The 19,643-nt window shown below is 41.7% G+C and overlaps 2 protein-coding genes across 2 annotated transcripts in view; one reads left to right on the top strand and one right to left on the bottom strand.

The window, feature by feature from the left end:
- DIS3 (DIS3 homolog, exosome endoribonuclease and 3'-5' exoribonuclease) overlaps positions 1–5,710 on the bottom strand; it is a 33,851-nt gene extending 28,141 nt beyond the window's left edge. Inside the window, exons 1-4 of the mRNA XM_054719847.1 lie at positions 5,387–5,710; positions 4,392–4,549; positions 1,083–1,276; positions 290–363 (exon numbers count right to left, since the gene is read on the bottom strand). Coding sequence (XP_054575822.1) covers positions 290–363; positions 1,083–1,276; positions 4,392–4,549; positions 5,387–5,614 — 654 coding nt within the window. The 5' untranslated portion in view covers positions 5,615–5,710. The remainder of the gene's footprint in view (positions 1–289; positions 364–1,082; positions 1,277–4,391; positions 4,550–5,386) is intronic.
- A 382-nt stretch (positions 5,711–6,092) lies between these two features.
- The window catches only part of PIBF1 (progesterone immunomodulatory binding factor 1), a 203,066-nt gene continuing 189,515 nt past the window's right edge, over positions 6,093–19,643 (top strand). Inside the window, exons 1-2 of the mRNA XM_054719848.1 lie at positions 6,093–6,145; positions 7,091–7,383. Coding sequence (XP_054575823.1) covers positions 7,132–7,383 — 252 coding nt within the window. The 5' untranslated portion in view covers positions 6,093–6,145; positions 7,091–7,131. The remainder of the gene's footprint in view (positions 6,146–7,090; positions 7,384–19,643) is intronic.

Genomic DNA, 19,643 nt, shown 5'->3' on the forward strand with positions numbered 1-19,643 from the left:
TGCCTCCTGCACACTCCCTACTGGGGATGTGCCCGCAACCAATGTACATGCCCTTGACCGGAATCAAACCTGGGACCTTTCAGTCCGCAGACCGACGCTCTATCCACTGAGCCAAACCGGTTTCGGCAAGAAATGGTATTTTCTAAGACTATTAGAGACCCTCTTACTGTCTATAACCCAACTCCTATTCCAGTTCCCACCAACATTCCAATTTTTATATTTCATAACCAAAATGGCTATTTTAATATTTTTACTTTTCAGAAACAAAATAAAACAAACTCAAACATACCCCTTCTTCAGACAAACAAGCAAGACGATCTATGAGTTCAGGGTTGGCAGTTAGGCTCTTTACATATTCTTCACCTGAAAAATAAGTTTTATACTTCTTAATAAATTCCATTGTTTTTTGCTTATTTGTTTTTTTTTTAGATATGGAAGAACATCAATCATCTTTTTGTGGGGGGGAGGGGAGAAGTCCATATCTGTTGATGTGATCATGCTCACATCAGTGAGTGCAGACAGTGGGTCAAGCCTATCTATGAGCTTTTATTGCTAAGCCAATTCCAAACAGTGATGGGGAAATTAGCCCCTGGGCACCACAACACACTGAGCTTAGAAATGCAGAGAAATTTAAAAATGCAAAAATATCACATGAGGTACTAAAAGACTATCTATATATATATAAAAGGCTAAGTGACTGTCTGACCGGCCAACTGTCCAACCAGCCAGTACACATGACGTGCACTGACCACCAGGGTGCAGACGCTCAACGCAGGAGCTGCCAAGCTGTGGTGACTTGGCAGCGGCAGTTCTCGGGTGATGTACCCCAGAACCAGAGAGGAGGGAGCCCAATTCCTCACGGGGCCATGCCATTCCACCTTTGGCCACAGGTTATGTTATTGCTGGGGCACTGTCGGCCCCGAATATGGTTTCTAATTAATTTCCTTTCAATGTGCACGAATCCGTGCACCGGGCCACTAGTGAAAATACAATATAGCCAAGTGAATTTCTGACCATGGGCCTGATGATAACTTCTATATACATTTGAAACATGAATTAGCAGTTTCTACGTTTAGACTTACAAGTGAAAGCTGGTATTCCTTCTTCTAAGGCTTTCTCTTTGTTTTTCCTGTCATTCGTTATTAAGATGACTTGCAGCTGATTCTCTGCTGACATTTTCTTCAAATGTTCATTGTACCATTTTGCTGCTACTCTAATGGCTCTATCATTCCTGTCATTAGAATTTTCTCCCTGTTTTTGTTCTATGTAAGTTTCTCTAAATGTAAACAAAAGAAAAATTATTTTTAAAAAAGAAATGAAAATCAATAAAAATAAGCATATGTAAAAAACCTTAGGATATAAATGCTTAATAAGTACTAAACTTAAAAGTCAAGGGTATATCTTTTTCTCTTGAATGTAATTCAGATTTATAACTCAGAGAGGAAATAAATAGGATCCTTATAGTTAAGTTTCTAAGACAACAATTTGCTTAGAAAAAGAAAGTCATGTCATTAATGGAATGATAAAAAGGCTAATTTTATTTCACCAGAAGGAAAATCAAGATCAAAATTTATACTCAGGCTGGAACATCAAATAAGTAATGGTTTGTTGGAAAAAACTATAATAAAACTTTGCAGGTCTGATAGTGGATTTCATCTGAACTGTAGGTTAACAGTAATTCCTAAAAGCTATAAATAGTAGAATTAGATAATTTATGATCATACCATTCTATAAATATATAATGCATGTCAATTATCCATGGTAAACACACTATAAATGCCAGAGGCTATCTAGAGACTAAAAGACCAGACACAGATATGACTGCATACTCCTTTCTAAGACTATGTACTCTGAACTCCGAAACATGTCAGCATACTCATCATTTACTTGAATCTATTTTACAAGCCAAATTTAAGTACAATAACAAAACTCAGTACAGTAACTTCTAGTGCTTCAAGATAATATATTAAATTTAAAAATTTTACTTATTTATAATAGTTTTCAGAATTATTTTATTCTTCACCATTTACACCTACTAATGCTTTAAGTGTAACAAAGACACTGTCATAAATTTTTGAATTGGTTTTACCATGACTTGAGGAAAAGAATCTTAGATGATATTTACCTAAGTGTCCTAAGATCTAAGATTTTTCCTGTTAACCCCAGTATTGCTAAACTCTACCCACTGCACTTAAGTTAACAAAATAACCTCTGATTAGGGATCTGATGACCATTCTCCACAGAAACTTGGTCTTTCTGCATTGAAAAACAAGTAACATTTCTACTTCTAGATTTCAAGCTAGGAATAAGATGGCTACAAGTGCTTTACTGATGTTCTTTTTTAGAAATTTTGGCTTTTTAAAATATGTTGTTGTTTTTTTAATTGATTTCAGAGAGAGGAAGGGAGAGGGAGAAAGGGATAGAAACATCAATAATGAAAAAGATCATTGATCGGCTGCCTCCTGCATGCCCCCTACTGAGAATTGAGCCTACAACCTGGACTTGTCCCCTGACAGGGAATTGAACCATGACCTCCAGGCTCATGTGTCTAAGCTAAGCTAAGGTGACCAGACGTCCCGCTTTTGGCAGGACAGTCCCGATTTTTAACAATTTGTCCCTCGTCCCGCGGCGTTTTAAAAAAGTCCCGATTTTTGGAAAGAATGCACGCCAAGCTAGGGAACGGCGGGAGAACGGGAAGGGAATATACGGCTTTCGGCGGCCATGTGGCTATTTAGCCAGGATATGAGTTTTATATTATTTTTGTTAATTTTATAATGTTAAACTTTAATAATAACAAATAATTGTTGAGAACTGATTATCGAGAACTGCTTAGCAAAGTTCGCATTGTTGATCAGTTGTTAGAATTCGACCACCATTGTTTGGACTTAATGAACAATGGCATTTTTTGGGATTGGCAACGACGAAAACATTTTGTAACTGTCTCTCAGACGATACACATCGTACTGCGTGCTACTGAGCTAGTTAAACAAGTGATGTCATTACAAATCAGCTATTCAGATAATTTAGGTAAGCAATTTATTTATTTATTTATTTCATAAATACATAAATTTTTCTGAATTTAGCAGGCAGTACTCGTATTATTTATATTTTATAGTGGCGGCAAAAAGTCCAGCGCCGGCCTTGAAAGTGACACTTATGGCCCTGACTGGTTTGGCTCGGTGGATAGAGCGTCGGCTTTCAGACTGAAGGGTCCCAGGTTCGATTCCGGTCAAGGGCATGTACCTTGGTTGCGGGCACATCCCCAGTAGGGGGGTGTGCAGGAGGCAGCTGATGATGTTTCTCTCTCATCGATGTTTCTAACTCTCTATCCCTCTCCCTTCCTCTCTGTAAAAATCAATAAAATATATGTTAAAATCTGGTCACCTCAGTCTAAGCTCAACCACTGAACATTGGCTGGGCAGATATTCTTAACAAGAACAATTTTTTTTTTTTAAAGCTTGGGATATAAGAATAAAGAAAAAATTGAGAATCTAACATTTTTAATTTGCATATTCCAATGGGATTTCATTATCAAATCTACGAGCTAATCCAGTGGTCCAAATGGGGGTGATTTTGCCCCCTGTGAATGTTTGACAATGTCTGGAAACATTTGGGTTGTTACAACTCTGTGGATGAGGGGAAAGGTTGCTACTGGCTTCTAATGGGTAGAGGCTAGGGATGCTGCTAAACATCCTACAACACAGGACGACAGCACCCACAGCCAAGAATTACCCAGCTCAAAATGTCAGCAGTGCCAAGATTCAGAAGCCCTAATCGAATCTAATAAAAGCATACTAAGACGCATCATAGATTTATGTAACATAAATCGTGACATCTATTTTTCGAAGATCACACGTTATCTTCAAACACAGGTCATGAATTTGAAACATAAGAATTCTATACTTGAACCATTATCTTCTTCAATGTGATCAGTTATAAGGTATTAGTTTAACTTTTAAAAGCCCATTAAGAATAAATCTGCTTTCTATTTAAAACCTCCTTCACAAACTTACATTTTTTTAAGCTATGCTGTCTATTCATATAGTACGGTATTCCAGGAACCTAGGCAAATTTTATCTACCATAATTCTATTGCTGGACTCATACTAAAATCAATTCAAAATGAAAACATTTTAGAAATAAAAGTACCTGCTATAGCATAGGAGTCAGGAGACCTTGGTTCTAGGTTTGATCCAATCAATGCCTAGGTGACCTTAATTAGGTCTACTTAGCATTATCTTCTGTACAACTGTGTGAGAACCAAATAAAAGCCCTGTAAGTACGAAACCTATCAGATAGCTCCTGACATCATCACACATTACTGACAGGAGCCCTCCTCTACAATTAGATAATTCTGTGGTTTTCTGGTAATTACCCTAATTTTCCTCCTACCTATGGTGCTCGTTGGTGAATGTATAGAAATGCTTTTCCTGGTTATTAGTCAAATCTCGGATTCGTTTATATACCGGGGCACTCCGATTTCTCACTTCTTGCAGAACTGTTTGTAGTACAATTACATTCCTGATGGCAGGGTCCTCAAGAACATCAATCTTAAAGAAAAGAAGCAGAAAAAGAAAAATTAATTTTCCTATGTTCATTTCTCAATTGTTTCTGTCGAACATAAAACGCCACGGGTTTAAGAAACAGGAAATATAGCCTGGCCGGGTGGCTCAGTTGGTTGGAGCCTCCGGGTACACCAAAAAGTTGCGTTTCCGATTTCCGGTCAGGGAACATACCTAAGGTTGCCGGTTCGATCCTGGTCGGGCGCGTGTGCGAGGCAACCGATGGATGTTTCTCTCTCACATCATTGTTTCCGTCTTTCTCTCTCTCCCTCGCTTTCTCTAAAAATAAATGAAACATATCCTCGGGTGAGGATTAACACACACACACACACACACACACACACGCATAATTAAATATACACTAAGGCAAGGGGATATTTTGCTACAGAAAACCCTTAGACATGTAAAGCACATGTAAACAGACTAATTCTAAAACTTCGCAGAATTAAGTCCATTAACAAAGAAATACGTCGGCCCACATATTTTCGTTAGTAGGCACTTACAAGCTGCCTGGGGGGTCGCAGGCTGGAGGCCACAGAAGCCAAGTCCCCGGCCTCTAGACAGTTACAATCTAAGGCAGAAGAGACACCAGGAGTTAGAAAAATAACGTATCTAAAGTCCCTATGATTCCAAGAACTCAAAAACACCACACACAAGGACAAGAAACTCGTCCTGGGGGGGTCAGAGGCACGGGTCCCAGTTGCTTGCCTCTTCCCTAAGCGCGTGATGTTGCCCGAGACCAGCCTCCTTGGGCTCGGTTTCCCTCTCTGTCACACCCCTCTTCCTGACAGGGCCGCGTGGGCCCAGGTTCGGCCGCCGACGCACCTGGTGCAGCAGCACGTTGGTGTCAGGCAGCAGGTAGTGAGGCTGCGGGCACAGGCTGCTCGCGGGGTCCAGGGGCTGCGGCTCGAGGACGGGCCCCTCGTGCGCCCCGCCGCAGGCCTCGCACCCCGGCGCCCCGCAGCCGATGTCATCCCGCAGGTAGTGCTCGCGCACGATCTTCATCACGCCGCCCGCCCGGGTCTTCTTTAAGAAAGTCTTAGACTTCAGCATCTTGCCTCGCGGCGCGGAATCCCCACGGCTGCCGCGCTCTTCCGGCGAAAAGCGTCAGCTCGGAGCCCCGTCGCACGACTAGACTGTACCCGGAGGTTCGCGCCTTCTCGCTCCGAGATACTAGCAAACACTTCTCGCGGGAAAACGTCGAGGTGGATGCTGGTTGGCTCTCCGAGGGTTGCGGGGATTGGGCAAAAGCGAGGAGCCAAGGAGGATGGGCGGATCCCGGAGCCATTTCCGCCCACGATGTGGGCGTGGCCCGCCTCTGGACTCCAGCTCCCAGCATGCGTTGCTTCCCGCGCCTGGGCGGATCCCGGCCAAGTTCCGGCGGCTTGGGCGTTTGCAGACTGCCGCTTCCCAGGTCCTCCTCTGGGCGCCCAAGTGGTTGTCTTGGTTACGGGTCCCAACGGTCCCCCGACCTGAAATTCAGCTTTGAGGTGCTGCAACCTGAACTGCCGATTGAAGACACCTCCAGCTCCTGGCAGTGGCGGCTGGTCCAGCCTTCGACGTGGAGTGATTGAAGCTTTCGAGGTAGCTCTCGGCTGCCCCTTTCCCGCGTGGGGCAGGGAATCCTCCGATGCTGCTAAGTTTGGGTTTTCTTTGCCCCGCCTGTGTGGGCAGTATCAGTCCCTGATCCCCAGGTGGTATTGCCTGTTTGGATTTCATCCAGTTCCTACCCTTTGCCCTTTAAAAAGGAGGGAAGCCGATTCAGCCAAAGTTCTTGCCAATTCCCCTCCATACACATCCTTGGGTTTAGAAAAACTGTTATCAGCAATACCGTAAATAATTCATTATATCGTGTAGTATTAAAATAAAGGAGTTGTTAAATTCTTTTGGAAGGGTAAGAAGTTCGATTTAGAATTCTTGAGCTTTTCTCTTCTACCCTCTTGTTTCCATCTGCTATCTGCCAAGGCCCTCCGCAGCCTGGATTATTAGGGGTGTGTGTGTGTTCGGTGGGTAAGGGGAGTCACTAGCTGCTCTGGTTCACAAAGACTTGGCCCCAGCCTGACACCACTCTCTTCCATTGTCTTTAATTTTCACCAACCTCTACACCAATCTTAACACCTGCATGCTTTTCCCTTGTTACTACTCCTCCCCAAATCCTCCAAGATTCTATCTTCTATCTTTGTATAACCTTTCCCTGACCAACTCGGAAGTGATCTCTCTAATATTGAACATGTGCTGCTTTTATTGGTAGCGTTAGAGCTTTATCCTTTATCTCATACGCATTTCTTTGTCTCCTCCAAGTATTCCTGCGCCCAGGAACTGGGTTTCGTAATCATCCAAGTGCCTGAGTTCATAATAGGATTTAATGAGTTTGATATAATGTGTTTGATCTGAGCAAAAATTTACTAATGTGTCCTAGATTTGGGGTCCTCAGATTGCCTTAGGGAATCCTTAGTGTCTCTGTAATATGCTCCATGCTTTCCACTGAGAATGTTTGAGTAATTTAACTTAATATTTTTTAACCTACAGAAAACTGAAATAGAACTGGAGAAGAAAATTGACCCATAATAATGTCTAGAAAAATTGCCAAGGCATCAAAAACAGTGAATGTCTCTAGCTCTCTGGAATCTGAAGATATTAGTTTAGAAACAACAGTTCCTACAGATGACATTTCCTCATCAGAAGAGCGAGATGGTAAAATCAAAATCACCAGGCAGCTAATTGAACGAAAAGAGCTACTTCATAATATTCAGTTACTGAAAATAGAGCTATCACAAAAAAATATGATGATTGACAATTTGAAAGTAGATTATCTTACAAAGGTAAGATCAGGTGTAAATTTTGTATTGTTTTCAAGCTGCAGGTAAATAAGAATTAAATTTTTATATATATGCTTAGAATTTGAAATTATAAATTTATCATTTCAGGAAAATAATTATATTTTCTTGCATAGCTTTAAATCACTGGTTTTAGAAGGGAGTGTGTGTGAATATTTCTGTGTATCAAAAAGTACTGAAAGAGGTGGTGACTTAAAGGTGGGCAGGGATGAATTGCTTCAGTAGACTCCATTTTTTAAATCTAGCATGTGTGAGATATGTTTTCTTACGTATTTTTTTCCAGCCAAGTTTTCTGTTTTATTGAGAACTAACCCTAATGTGACTAGTTTGATAGGGAAGAATCAAGATCATAATTATTATTGGATCTATATAGTTCTCTATTGTGGAGATTTGGTTTCTTTGGTATTTTTCTACTTGTAGTTACTATATTTGTCTTTTAATTTGATAGTTTCTGTATGATAGTAGCAAGTGTAAATTTAGTTACCATAGTCTTTAACAAGTGGTGTTTGCCAAATAAGAAGGTATGTGCCCTAGACCGGGAATTGAACCTGGGACCCTTCAATCTGAGCGCTGACGCTGTAACCATTAAGTAAAACTGGCCAGGGCAGCAATGTCTACTTTAGATAGGAGTCACAAACATTTTCTGTAAAAAGCCAGAAAGTGTATATCTATATCTATCTATATCTATATCTATATCTATCTATCTATCTATCTATCTATCTATCTATCTATCTATCTATCTATAAAAGCCTAAGTGACCTTTACGACCAGATGACCGGACGATTGGATGACCGGACGATTGGATGACCGGCTAGTAGCTATCACAGACACTGACCACCAGGGGGCAGACACTCAATGCAGGAGCTGCCGCCTGGTGGTCAGTACGCTCCCACAGCCAACCTCCCCCTGGTCCCTACCCCCCGGCCGGCCAGGCCAAGGGACCCCATCTGTGCACGAATTTGTGCACTAGGCCTCTAATACATACACACAAACACACACACATGTACATACATATCTACACTAATAAAAGAAAGATGCAAATTGACTGTGCCTTCGTGACGCCCACCAGCCAATCAGGAGTGAGTATGCAAATTAGCCCAACAAAGATGGGTTAATTTGCATACGCAGGTGTCAAGGGGGCGGGGTGGGACGCTTGCGTCCTCGCCATGGTGATGACACAGGCGTTCCGCACCGTCCCAACAGCTCTGCGCCTCTAGGCAGTGTGGGAAGGCGGAAAGGCGGCTCCAGGCCGGAGCGAAGGCAGAAAGGCGGCTCCGGGCTGGAGCGAAGGCGGAAAGGCAGTTCCGGCCGGAGCAAAGGCAGTGCCAGCAGCCAGGGGAAGGAAGGCCCATTCTTGCACGAATCTTCATGCATCAGGCCTCTAGTATATGTGTGTGTGTGTGTGTGTGTGTGTGTGTGTAATTTTTGTTGTTAATCCTCACTCAAGGATATTTTTCCATTGATTTTTAGAGAGAGTGGAAGGGACGGGGAGAGACACAGAGAGAAACATTGATATGAGAGAGACACATTGTTTGGTTGCCTCCCCCACACACCTTGACCAGGGCAGGGGATCAAATCTGCAACGAGGCATGTTCCCTTGACTGGACTCGAACCTGGGACCCTCCAGTCCAAGAGCCAACACTCTATCCACTGAGCCAAACCGGCTAAGGCCATAAATTAAATATTTTATGCTTTGCATGCCACATATGGTCTATCATGTATTTTTCTTGGTTGTTGTTTTTTAAAACAACCCTTTACAAATTAAAAACCTATTCTTAGCTCATGGGCTGTACAAAAACAGGACATGGACTGGATATGAGCCCATTACCATTGTTTAACCCTTGCTTTATTTTAGATTATGTAGTCAGAGAAGCCATTGGCAGATTTTAAGCAATTGGAGTTACATATCCTGATTTTATATTCAAAATGGCACTGAATAAATAAACTAAGGGCAGGAGCTCCAGTGGCGCAATCGGTTAGCGCGCGGTACTTATAAACTAAGGGCAGATAACACAGAAGCAAAAGATAGTAATTAGGCTGTTGCCTTATGTAAGACGCCTAAGTTTTTGGCTTCATCACCTGATGCCATTTACTGAGAAATCGAAGCCTGGGAGAAAACGGATCTGGGAGGTAAAATATAAGTTCTGTTTTGAGCATGTTAAACTTTAAATTCCAGTTAGGCTCCTAAATGGAATTGTCAGTTGAGTTTAGGAAAGAGTCCATGACAAAGAGTGTGTATGTGCATGCATGTAATATGCATTAGCATATAGATAGAACTTAAAGTCATGGGATTGGATGACATTTCCTAGGGAGAGCAAAGGGCTCCAAATGCAGCAAAGGAACTTGAGAAACTTGAAAGTGTACAGAGTTAGGAGGAAAACCAAAGAGGATTACCAAGGAAGCCAAAAGAGGATAGAGCAGTCAGCTCTGTCAAATCATGCTGTCAGGTAAGATAAATATGTAGAGATAGTCATTGGACTGGGCATTATGGAGGTGATTCATAATTTTGATAAGAATAGTTTTACTAGAATAATATGGGACAAAAGCAATGAGGGAGAACTTGCCATATCAAACGTGGCTCATGTATTTTTGCTTTGGAGATTAAGGAAATGCAAGAGGGATATAAGACTAGGTAAAGTTAATGACTAGTTTCATTTTGGATGCTTAGAGTAGTCAATTAAAGATGGGTAGTAATCAGATATCTATATATATATAAAAGTCTAAGTGACTGACTGTCCATCTGTCCGACTGTCCGACTGATCGACTGGCCGGTACATATAATTTGCACTGGCAATTTAAAAGTAAACGTTGACTTGCACATGCGCAATACATATACTGGGTGTACTGGTTAATAATGCGGATTTTTTTCAAGAGATGGAGTGACACATATGTTGATACACATGCGATTTGATATGTATGCTATTTTGTATTGTCAGCAAGCTTCAAAACTTCATATGTCAAATTTGCTGAAGGTGTTAACATTATAGATATTTTTACGCTTAAAAATGTCAAATTTTGTGCCAAAAAAAGAACATTTGCAGGAAGTTTTAATTATTTTGAAGAAAAGTGCTGCTGAAAGTTATCGTATACTTCGGGAAGCTTATGGTGAACATGCTCCATCTCAAAATACTTGTGAACACTGGTTTAAACGCTTTAAAAGTGATGATTTTTATGTGAAAGACAACGTCCAGGTCAATTTGAACCACACTTTAAAAAAAAAATTTCTTTATTGATTAAGGTGTTACATATGTGTCCGTATTCCCCCATTACCCCCCCCTATCCTGCCCACTCACGCCCTCAGCCCCCTGTTGTCTGTGTCCATTGGTTAGGTTTATATGCATGCCTACAAGTCCTTTTGTTGATCTCTCCCCCTTACCCCCACCCTCCCCTACCTTCCCTCTGAGGTTTGATGGTCTGATCGATGTTTCTCTGTCTCTGGATCTGTTTTTGTTCATCAGTTTATGTTGTTCATTATATTCCATAAATGAATGAGATCATGTGATTTTTGTCTTTCTCTGACTGGCTTATTTCACTTAGCATAATGCTCTCCAGTTCCATCCATGCTGTTGCAAATGGTAAGAACTTCTTTTTTACCGCAGCGTAGTATTCCATTGTGTAGATGTACCACATTTTTTTAATCCACTCATCTGCTGATGGGCACTTAGGCAGTTTCCAAATCTTAGCTATGGTGAATTGTGCTGCTATGAACATAGGGGTGTATATATCCTTTCTGATTGGTGTTTCAAGTTTCCTGGAATATTTTCCTAGAAGTGGGATCATTGGATCAAATGGGAGTTCCATTTTCAGTTTTTTAAGGAAACTCCATACTGTTCTCCACAGTGGCTGCACCAGTCTGCATTCCCACCAGCAGTGCACGAGGGTTCCTTTTTCTCCACATCCTCGCCAGCACTTGTCATTTGTTGATTTGTTGATGATAGCCATTCTGACAAGTGTGAGATGGTATCTCATTGTCGTTTTGATTAGTGACTTTGAGCATGTTTTCATATGCCTCTTGGCCTTCCTTCTGTCTTCTTTTGAAAAGGTTCTATTTAGGTCTGTTGCCCATTTTTTTTTATTGAGTTGTTTATCTTCCTTTTGTTAAGTTGTATGAGTTCCCTGTAAATGGAGATTAAACCCTTATCGGTGATAACATTGGCAAATATGTTCTCCCATGCAGTGGGCTTTCTTGTTTTGTTGATGGTTTCTTTTGCTGTGAAAAAGCTTTTTATTTTTATGTAGTCCCATTTGTTTATTTTCTCTTTAGTTTCCATTGCCCTAGGAGCAGTATCAGTGAAGAAATTGCTTTGGCATGTGTCTGAGATTTCTCTGCCTATGGATTCCTCTAGTATTTTTATTGTTTCCTATCTTATGTTTATGTCCTTTATCCATTTTGAGTTTATTTTTGTGTATGGTGTAAGTTGGTGGTCTAGTTTCATTTTTTTGCATGAATCTGTCCAATTTTCTTAACACTATTTATTGAAGAGACTGTCTTGACTCCATTGTATGTTCATGCCTCCTTTGTCGAATATTAATTGAGCATACTGGCTTGGGTCGATTTCTGGGTTCTCTATTCTATTCCATTGATCTATATGTCTGTTCTTGTGCCAGTACCAGGCTGTTTTGAGAACAGTGGCTTTGTAATAAAGCTTGATATTTGGTTTTGAGATCCCACATACTTTGTTCTTCTTTCTCAGGATTGCTGAAGTTATTCAGGGTCTTTTTTTATTCCAGATGAACTTTTGGAAAGTTTGTTCTAGGTCTGCGAAATATGCTGTTGGTTTTTTAATGGGGAGTGCATTGAATCTATAGATTGCTTTGAGTAATATGGACATTTTAATGATGTTGATTCTACCAATCCATGAACACGGTATGTTCTTCCATCTGTTTATGTCTTCCTCTATCTCTTTTTTCAGTGTCCTGTAGTTTTCCACGTATAGATCTTTTACCTCCTTAGTTAAGTTTATTCCTAGGTATCTTAATTTTTTGGATGTGATAGTAAATGGGATTGCTTTTTTAGTCTCTCTTTCTGTAAGTTCATTATTGGTGTATAGAAATGCCATAGATTTCTTGGTGTTAATTTTGTATCCTGCTACATTGCCGAATTCATTTATTAAGTCTAACAATGTTTTTATGGAGTCTTTATGGTTTTCTATGTACAGGTTCATGTCATCTGCGAATTAGGACAGTTTTACTTCTTCTTTTCCAATTTGGATGCCTTTTATTTCTTTTTCTTGTCTGATCGCAATGGCTAGTACTTCCAGTACTATGTTGAATAGGAGTGGTGAGAATGAGCATCCCTGTCTTGTTCCTGTTTTAGGGGAAATGGTTTTAGTTTTTGCCCATTGAATATGATGTTTGCTGTGGGTTTGTCATATATGGCTTTTATTATATTGAGGTATGATCCTTCTATTCCAATCTTGCTGAGAGTTTTTATCAAGAAACGGTGTTGGATTTTGTCAAATGCTTTTTCTGCGTCAATTGATATGACTATGTGATTTTTATCTCTCAATATGTTTATGTGATGTATCACGTTTATTGATTTGCAGATATTGTACCATCCTTGCATCCCTGGGATAAATCCTACTTGGTCATGGTGTATGATCTTTCTGATGTATTGCTGGAGCCGATTTGCTAGAATTTTGTTGAGGATTTTGGCATCTATGTTCATGAGGGATATTGGCCTGTAGTTCTCTTTCATTGTGTTGTCTTTATCTGGTTTTGGTATTAGGGTGATGTTGGCTTCATAGAATGAGCTTGGAAGTGTTCTTTCCTCTTGAGTTTTTTGAAATAGTCTTAGGAGGATAGGTTTTAGTTCTTCCATGAATGTTTGGTAAAACTCCCCTGTGAAGCCGTCTGGCCCTGGGCTTTTGTTTGCAGGAAGCTTTTTGATGACTGCTTCAATTTCTTCCATAGTTATCGGCCTATTGAGATTTTTAGAATCTTCCTGATTGAGTTTTGGAAGGTTGTATTTTTCTATGACTATGTCCATTTCCTCCAAGTTGTCTAGTTTGTTAGAATAGAGTTGTTCATAGTATTTTTTAACAATCCTTTGTATTTCTGTGGGTTCTGTTGTTATTTCACCTCTTTCATTTCTGATTTTGTTTATTTGGGTCCTCTCTCTTTGCTTCTTGGTGAGCCTGGCTAGAGGTTCATCAATCTTGTTTATCCTTTCAAAGAACCAGCTCTTGGTTTCATTGATCTTTGGTATTGTTTTTTTTTTTTTTTTTTTTTTGGTCTCTATGTCATTTATTTCTGCTCTGATCTTTATTATTTCCTTCCTTCTGCTCACTCTGGGCTTTTCTTGTTGCTCTCTTTCTAATTCTTTGAGTTGTAAAGTTAGATGATTTATTACCATTTTTTCTTGTTTTTTGAGGTAGGCATGTAGAGCTATAAACTTCCCGCTCAGGACTGCTTTCATTGTGTCCCATAGATTTTGGATTGTTGTGTTTTTATTGTCATTAGTTTCCAGGATGTTTTTAATTTCTTCTTTGATCTCTTTGGTAACCCAATCACTGTTTAATAGCATGCTATTCAGCTTCCAAATCTTTGAATTTTGGGGGCTGTTTTTATTGTAGTTTATTTCTAATATTATACCATTGTGGTCTGAGAAAATGCTTGATATGATTTCTTGAATTTGGGGAGACTTTGCTTGTGACCCAATATGTGGTCTATTTTTGAAAATGTCCCATGTGCACTTGAGAAGAATGTATATTCCGTGGCTTCGGGGTGAAATCTTCTGAAGATGTCAATTAAGTCCATCTGATCTAATGAGTCATTTAGGATTGCTGTTTCTTTGCTGATTTTTTGTCTAGAGGGTTTATCCAGTGATGTCAGTGGTGTATTAAAGTCCCCTACTATGATTGTATTGTTGTCAATCTCTCCCTTGATATCTTCCATGAGTTTTTTTATGTATTTGGGTGCTCTTGCATTGGGTGCATATATGTTTATCAGGGTTATATCCTCTTGTTGTATCAGTCCCTTTAGTATTATGAAATGGCCTTCCGTATCTATTGTCATGGCCTTCACTTTTAGGTCTGTTTTGTCAGATATAAGTATTGCTACCCCAGCTTTTTTTTCATTTCCATTTGCCTGAAAGATATTTCCCATTCCTTCACTTTCAATTTTTTGTAGCCATTTTTATTTTTTGTGCCTGTGTCCTTTCTTACCTTTTTATTTCTTCTTTTTACACCAGTCCCTTTAGCATTTCTTACATTGCTGGCTTGGTAGTGATAAATTCCCTTAGCCTTTTTTTGTCAGTGAAGCTCCTTATTTCCCCTTCAATTTTGAATGATAGCCTTGCTGGATAGAGTATTCTTGGATTCAGTCCCTTGCTTTGCATCACTTTGTATATTTCCTCCCATTCTTTTCTGGCCTGATGTGTTTCTGTTGAGGAATCATTTGATAATCTAATGGGAGCTCCCTTGTATGTAACTTTCTGTCTCTCTCTTGCAGCCTTTAAGATTCTCCTTTGTCCTGAACATTTGCCATCGTAATTATGATGTGTCTTGGTGTGGGTGTTTTTGGGTTCATCTTGTTTGGGACTCTCTGTGCTTCTGTGACTTTTTTCTTCCCCACATCAGGGAAGTTTTCTGACATTATTTCTTCAAATAGATTTTCTAACCCTTGTTCCTCTTTCTGTTATTCTGGCACCCCTATTATTCGTATTTTGCTTCATTTCATATTGTCCCATAGTTCCCTTAGGCTCTCCTCCTGTCTTTTAATTTTTTTCTCCAATTGCAGTTCAGTTTGGGTGTGTTTTGCTTCCTTGTCTTCTAATTCGCTAATTTGGTCCTCTGCTTCTCCTAGTCTAATGTTGAAACTTTCCATGGTGTTTTTTATTGCAGCTATATTACTTTTCATTTGTTCTTGATTCTTACATAAGTTTTTTATTTTTTTCCTCCATCCGGTTTATGAACTGTATGACCCTTATTCTGAATTCTTTTTCTGACATATTGCTTGCCTCTGTTTCACTTAGCTGCTTTTCTGGCAAATCCTCCTTTTCTTTCCTTTGGGGGTTTCTTTGTCTACCCATTTTTGGTCTCATCGACTGATCTAGATCTCGAGTGGTACAGGGGCTGTTCCTTGGGTGGCAGTAGCTCATCGGGCTGCAGTTGCTCCTCAGGCAGTCACTGAAGTGGCTGCTCCTCAGTTGGTAGCGGCTTCTCTGGTGGGTGCTGTTAGCAGCAATGTTGTCTCCTTTGGCTGGTGGGGGAGGCTGCTCGTACAGCTGCTGTTCCTTGGACGGAGGTGGGCTGCTCACGTGGCTGATGCTCCTTGGATCAGGGCTGGCTGCACGCTGCTGCTGTTCCTCAGATGGGGCGAGCTGCTCGTGAAGCTGCTGCTTCTTGGACAGGAGCAGGTTGCTTGCCAGACTGGTGCTCCTCATATGGGTGTGGGCTCCTTGCACAGCAGCTGCTCCTCGGATGGGGGATGGGCTGCTTGCGTGACTGCTGCTCCTAAGGCGCTAGTGAGGTGCACGTGTGGCTGCTGCTCCTCGGACAGAGGTGGGCCACTCATCCAGCTGCTGCTTGTCGGACAGGTGCAGGCTGCGTGTGGCGGCTGCTCCTCGGACCAGTGCGGGCTGCGCAGGACTGCCCCTCCTCGGATGTGGGCGGGCTGCGCAGGGCTGCCGCTCCTCAATCGTGGGTGGGCTGCTCTTGCAGCTGCTGCTCCTCGGATGGGGCAGGCTACTCGCGTCGTTGAGGCTCCTCGGACAGTGTAGTGGGCCACTTATACAGCTGCTGCTCCTTGGACAGGGGCAGGCCACGTGAGGCTACTGCTCTTAGGCTTGGGGCGGGCTGCTCGCGGGGCTGCTGCTACTTGGACGGGGGAGTGGGCCACTCACACAGCTGCTACTCCTTCGACAGGGGCAGGCCATGTGAGGCTGCTGCTCTTAGGCCTGGGGCGGGCTGCTCGCGGGGCTGCTGCTCGTTGGACAGGAGTGAGCTGCTCACATGTCTGCTGCTCATGTGGTTGCAGTGCCCTGGGCTAAAGCGTTGGGCCAGTCAGAGGGGAGAATGCTTCAGAACTCACAGGAGCCTGCGCCCAGGGTGGCTGGAGACTCGTTGACCGTGGGACCACAGCCAAGGTAGCAGGTCCCTGGCAGGGGTGGCTGTAGAGTCCCAGGTGTTCTCTGAGGGCACCCTGGGTGGAGTTGAGGGTGGGCTCGCAGTTACAGCAGCTTTCCCATTCTAAAAGCCTAGGCCTCTGAGGACAAGTCAGCCTCCTGGTACTGTTTGCAATGGTAGCATAGGCTGCCTAGTTAGGCGAGCCTGGTTAGCCTGCCCCCAAAGGTCCTGCAGGATCTAACTGTGCCTTACTCACACACACACACATACATCCCACATGACCACACATTCCTCTTTTGCTCCCTCCCTCACTCACGCTCTCTCCCTCACTGCCGCCTTCTTCCTGCCTCTGTAGTTGCATCTGGGGTGTTATTGACCCATTCGTGGATGTAGTTTCCTCTCCAGGTGTCTGGTTAATGTGGCTCGCTCTCTATCTCCTGGCCAGAGAGGATAAAATTCACCTCGACAAGAGACAATACAAAGGGAACAAAGCAGAAATATACTGATGACACCAATGACTCCACTATAAGTAACCACCTGAGAAAAGAGAATTAGGGGAGAGAAAAGAGAGCACAAATGATATCAAAGAGAGAGAAAAAGATAAGAGAGAAAAGAAAAAGGAATAAAAAGGACCATATATATATATATATATATATATATATATATATATATATATATGGGGAAAACACCACAGAACCAATAGATAAACCAAAAAAAATACACAAAACACCCAGCAAAGAGGGTAGGGTCAAAATCTGTAGAGGCTGAGCTTATATGCAGAAAATGAGGTTAAGAATTGGATGAATATGGGGAGGTCCTCAGTTCAGTGTAGAGGAAGTAGAAAGGGGATGGGTGGATAAGAAGAAAGAGAATGAGAAGAAAATAATAATAAATTTACAAAAAAATTGATTTCAAAAATAAAATTAAAAATAGCAAATAAAAATAAAATAGAATGATGGAAAAATAATGTGAAAAGAAATAGAGCCAAAACCGGTTTGGCTCAGTGGATAGAGCGTCGGCCTGCGGACTGAAAGGTCCCAGGTTCGATTCCGGTCAAGGGCATGTACCTTGGTTGCAAGCACATCCCCAGTAGGGAGTGTGCAGGAGGCAGCTGATCGATGTTTCTCTCTCATTGATGTTTCTAACTCTCTCTCCCTCTCTCTTCCTCTCTGTAAAAAATCTATAAAATATGTTTTTTTTAAAAAAAGAAATAGAAAATAAAGCAACAAATAAAAACAGGGAAACAAAGAAAAAAAGAAGAAAAAGATAAAATAATAATAATAAAAAATAAAAATGAAAAAGTGAAATGTCCTTCCTTTGGCTGGCTTAAGATCCCAGTCTTCTGTACTGTCTTTAGGCCAGTCCCTTTGGACTCTCAGGGACTATTTAGATTTTTTTTTAAAATACCATTCAGGATGGGATCTGGGCGTGGCTGTATTGGTTGCCTGGAAACTGGAGGGAGGGGCTATCTCTTCAGGACAAAATGGCTGCCCAGTTCCCTGGTTCAGTGCCAGGCTCGCTGCCACTTTTCCTAGACCCCCTTCTCTCCCCAGACTCCAAGAGTCCGCACCTTCTCCCTCACCTCAGCCACTGGTAAGTGTCTGTATTCGAAAGGTCTTGTGAACTAGATTGAGTGAAGGAAGGCTCAGGCCACAGAGAGGGGAAAGACTGGGCCTCTGGCCTCTGCGCGCTCCTCTCCTGCCGGTGCTGCGCGGTCTGGCCAGCCCTTCAGGCTTCAACCTCTGGGTTCAGCCTTTTGTGACTGTGGACCCAGTTCTAGAATCCCCTGTGGTCCAGCAGTCCTCTGGCCCTTCTTTCCACAGTCAGACACTGTGCCTGACCCCAGGGACGCGGCTTGGTGCTGTGCAGATTCCCTCTGACCCTCACGGCTCAGAGGTCTGGCAGACTCTCCTGCCCAGATCCTTGATTTTACATTTTTCCAAGGATCCTTGCCCTTCCTGGCTGCAAACTGTCTCACCCGCTGAGTCTCCTTCGCCAGTTCGGGTTGGATGTTATTCGTTTCACCTGCTCATTCTATCTGCTCCGGGACAAGGCTCGGGACATGTCTGTCTCTTTCGCCGCCATTTTGTCTCTCTCTTGAACCACGCTTTGATTGTAAAACCACCAGAATGGGCCATAACACACGGCTAAGTAATTTTGCTTCATGATAACGCACCATCACACACTTCAAAATGTTAAAAGATCTTGCCTGGGAAGTATTAACCCACCCGCCGTATTCACCAGACCTGCTCCTTCAGATTGCCACTTGTTCCTATCAATGGCACATGCACTTTCTGAGCAGCACTTCAAAACATAGGAAGAAGTGGAAAATTGGGCCTCTGAATGGTTTGCTTCAAAACAAGAAAAGTTCTATTAGGATGGTATCCACAAATTACCTGAAAGATGGGGGAAATGTGTAGCAAACAATGGACATTACTTTAAATAAAGCACTTTTGATGTTTCTTTTGAAATTATTGTGTTTTCTTAGATTACAAAATCCGCATTATTAACCGGTACACCTAGTAAACCTCTCACTGGTGCCAGTTGCACACATGTGTTTTTATCTGTCATTGTTGATCGTGAATTAGGTTGTTTTTATTAACATTCTGAAGCTGAAAGAAAGTGGCATCATCGACAGAATATGATTGAAGACCAACTATTGGCACAACAGTCCCCATCTGACACTGGCCTCCCGTTTAATTCAGAGGCAGTTTCCTGTGATGCCAGCATTTGTGATGACTATTAATAAATCACAAGGACAAACTCTAGACAGAGTAGGAATATTCCTACCTGAACCTGTTTTCAGACATGGTCAGTTATATGTTGCTTTCTCTCGAGTTCGAAGAGCATGTGACGTTAAAGTTGTAAATACTTCATCACAAGCGAAATTAGTCAAGCACTCTGAAAGTGTTTTTACTCTTAATGTGGTATACAAGGAGATATTAGAATAAGTTTAATCAATTTAGCAGTCATTGTTTTTATCAATGTTGTTTTTGTATCATGTTTTTGTTTTTATATCATGTCTGTTCTATCATGTTGTTGTTTATTAATCAATTTATATATTATTTTCATATACATTTTACTAATTTTCTTTCTGACACTTCTATTACAGAGAAAGGGCGAATAGCGATGTTAAAATATTTCTTCTAATTAATTCCCTTTTAATGTGCACGAATC

This window comes from Eptesicus fuscus, chromosome 8 (genome assembly GCF_027574615.1).
Source record: "Eptesicus fuscus isolate TK198812 chromosome 8, DD_ASM_mEF_20220401, whole genome shotgun sequence".
Taxonomy (NCBI): domain Eukaryota; kingdom Metazoa; phylum Chordata; class Mammalia; order Chiroptera; family Vespertilionidae; genus Eptesicus; species Eptesicus fuscus.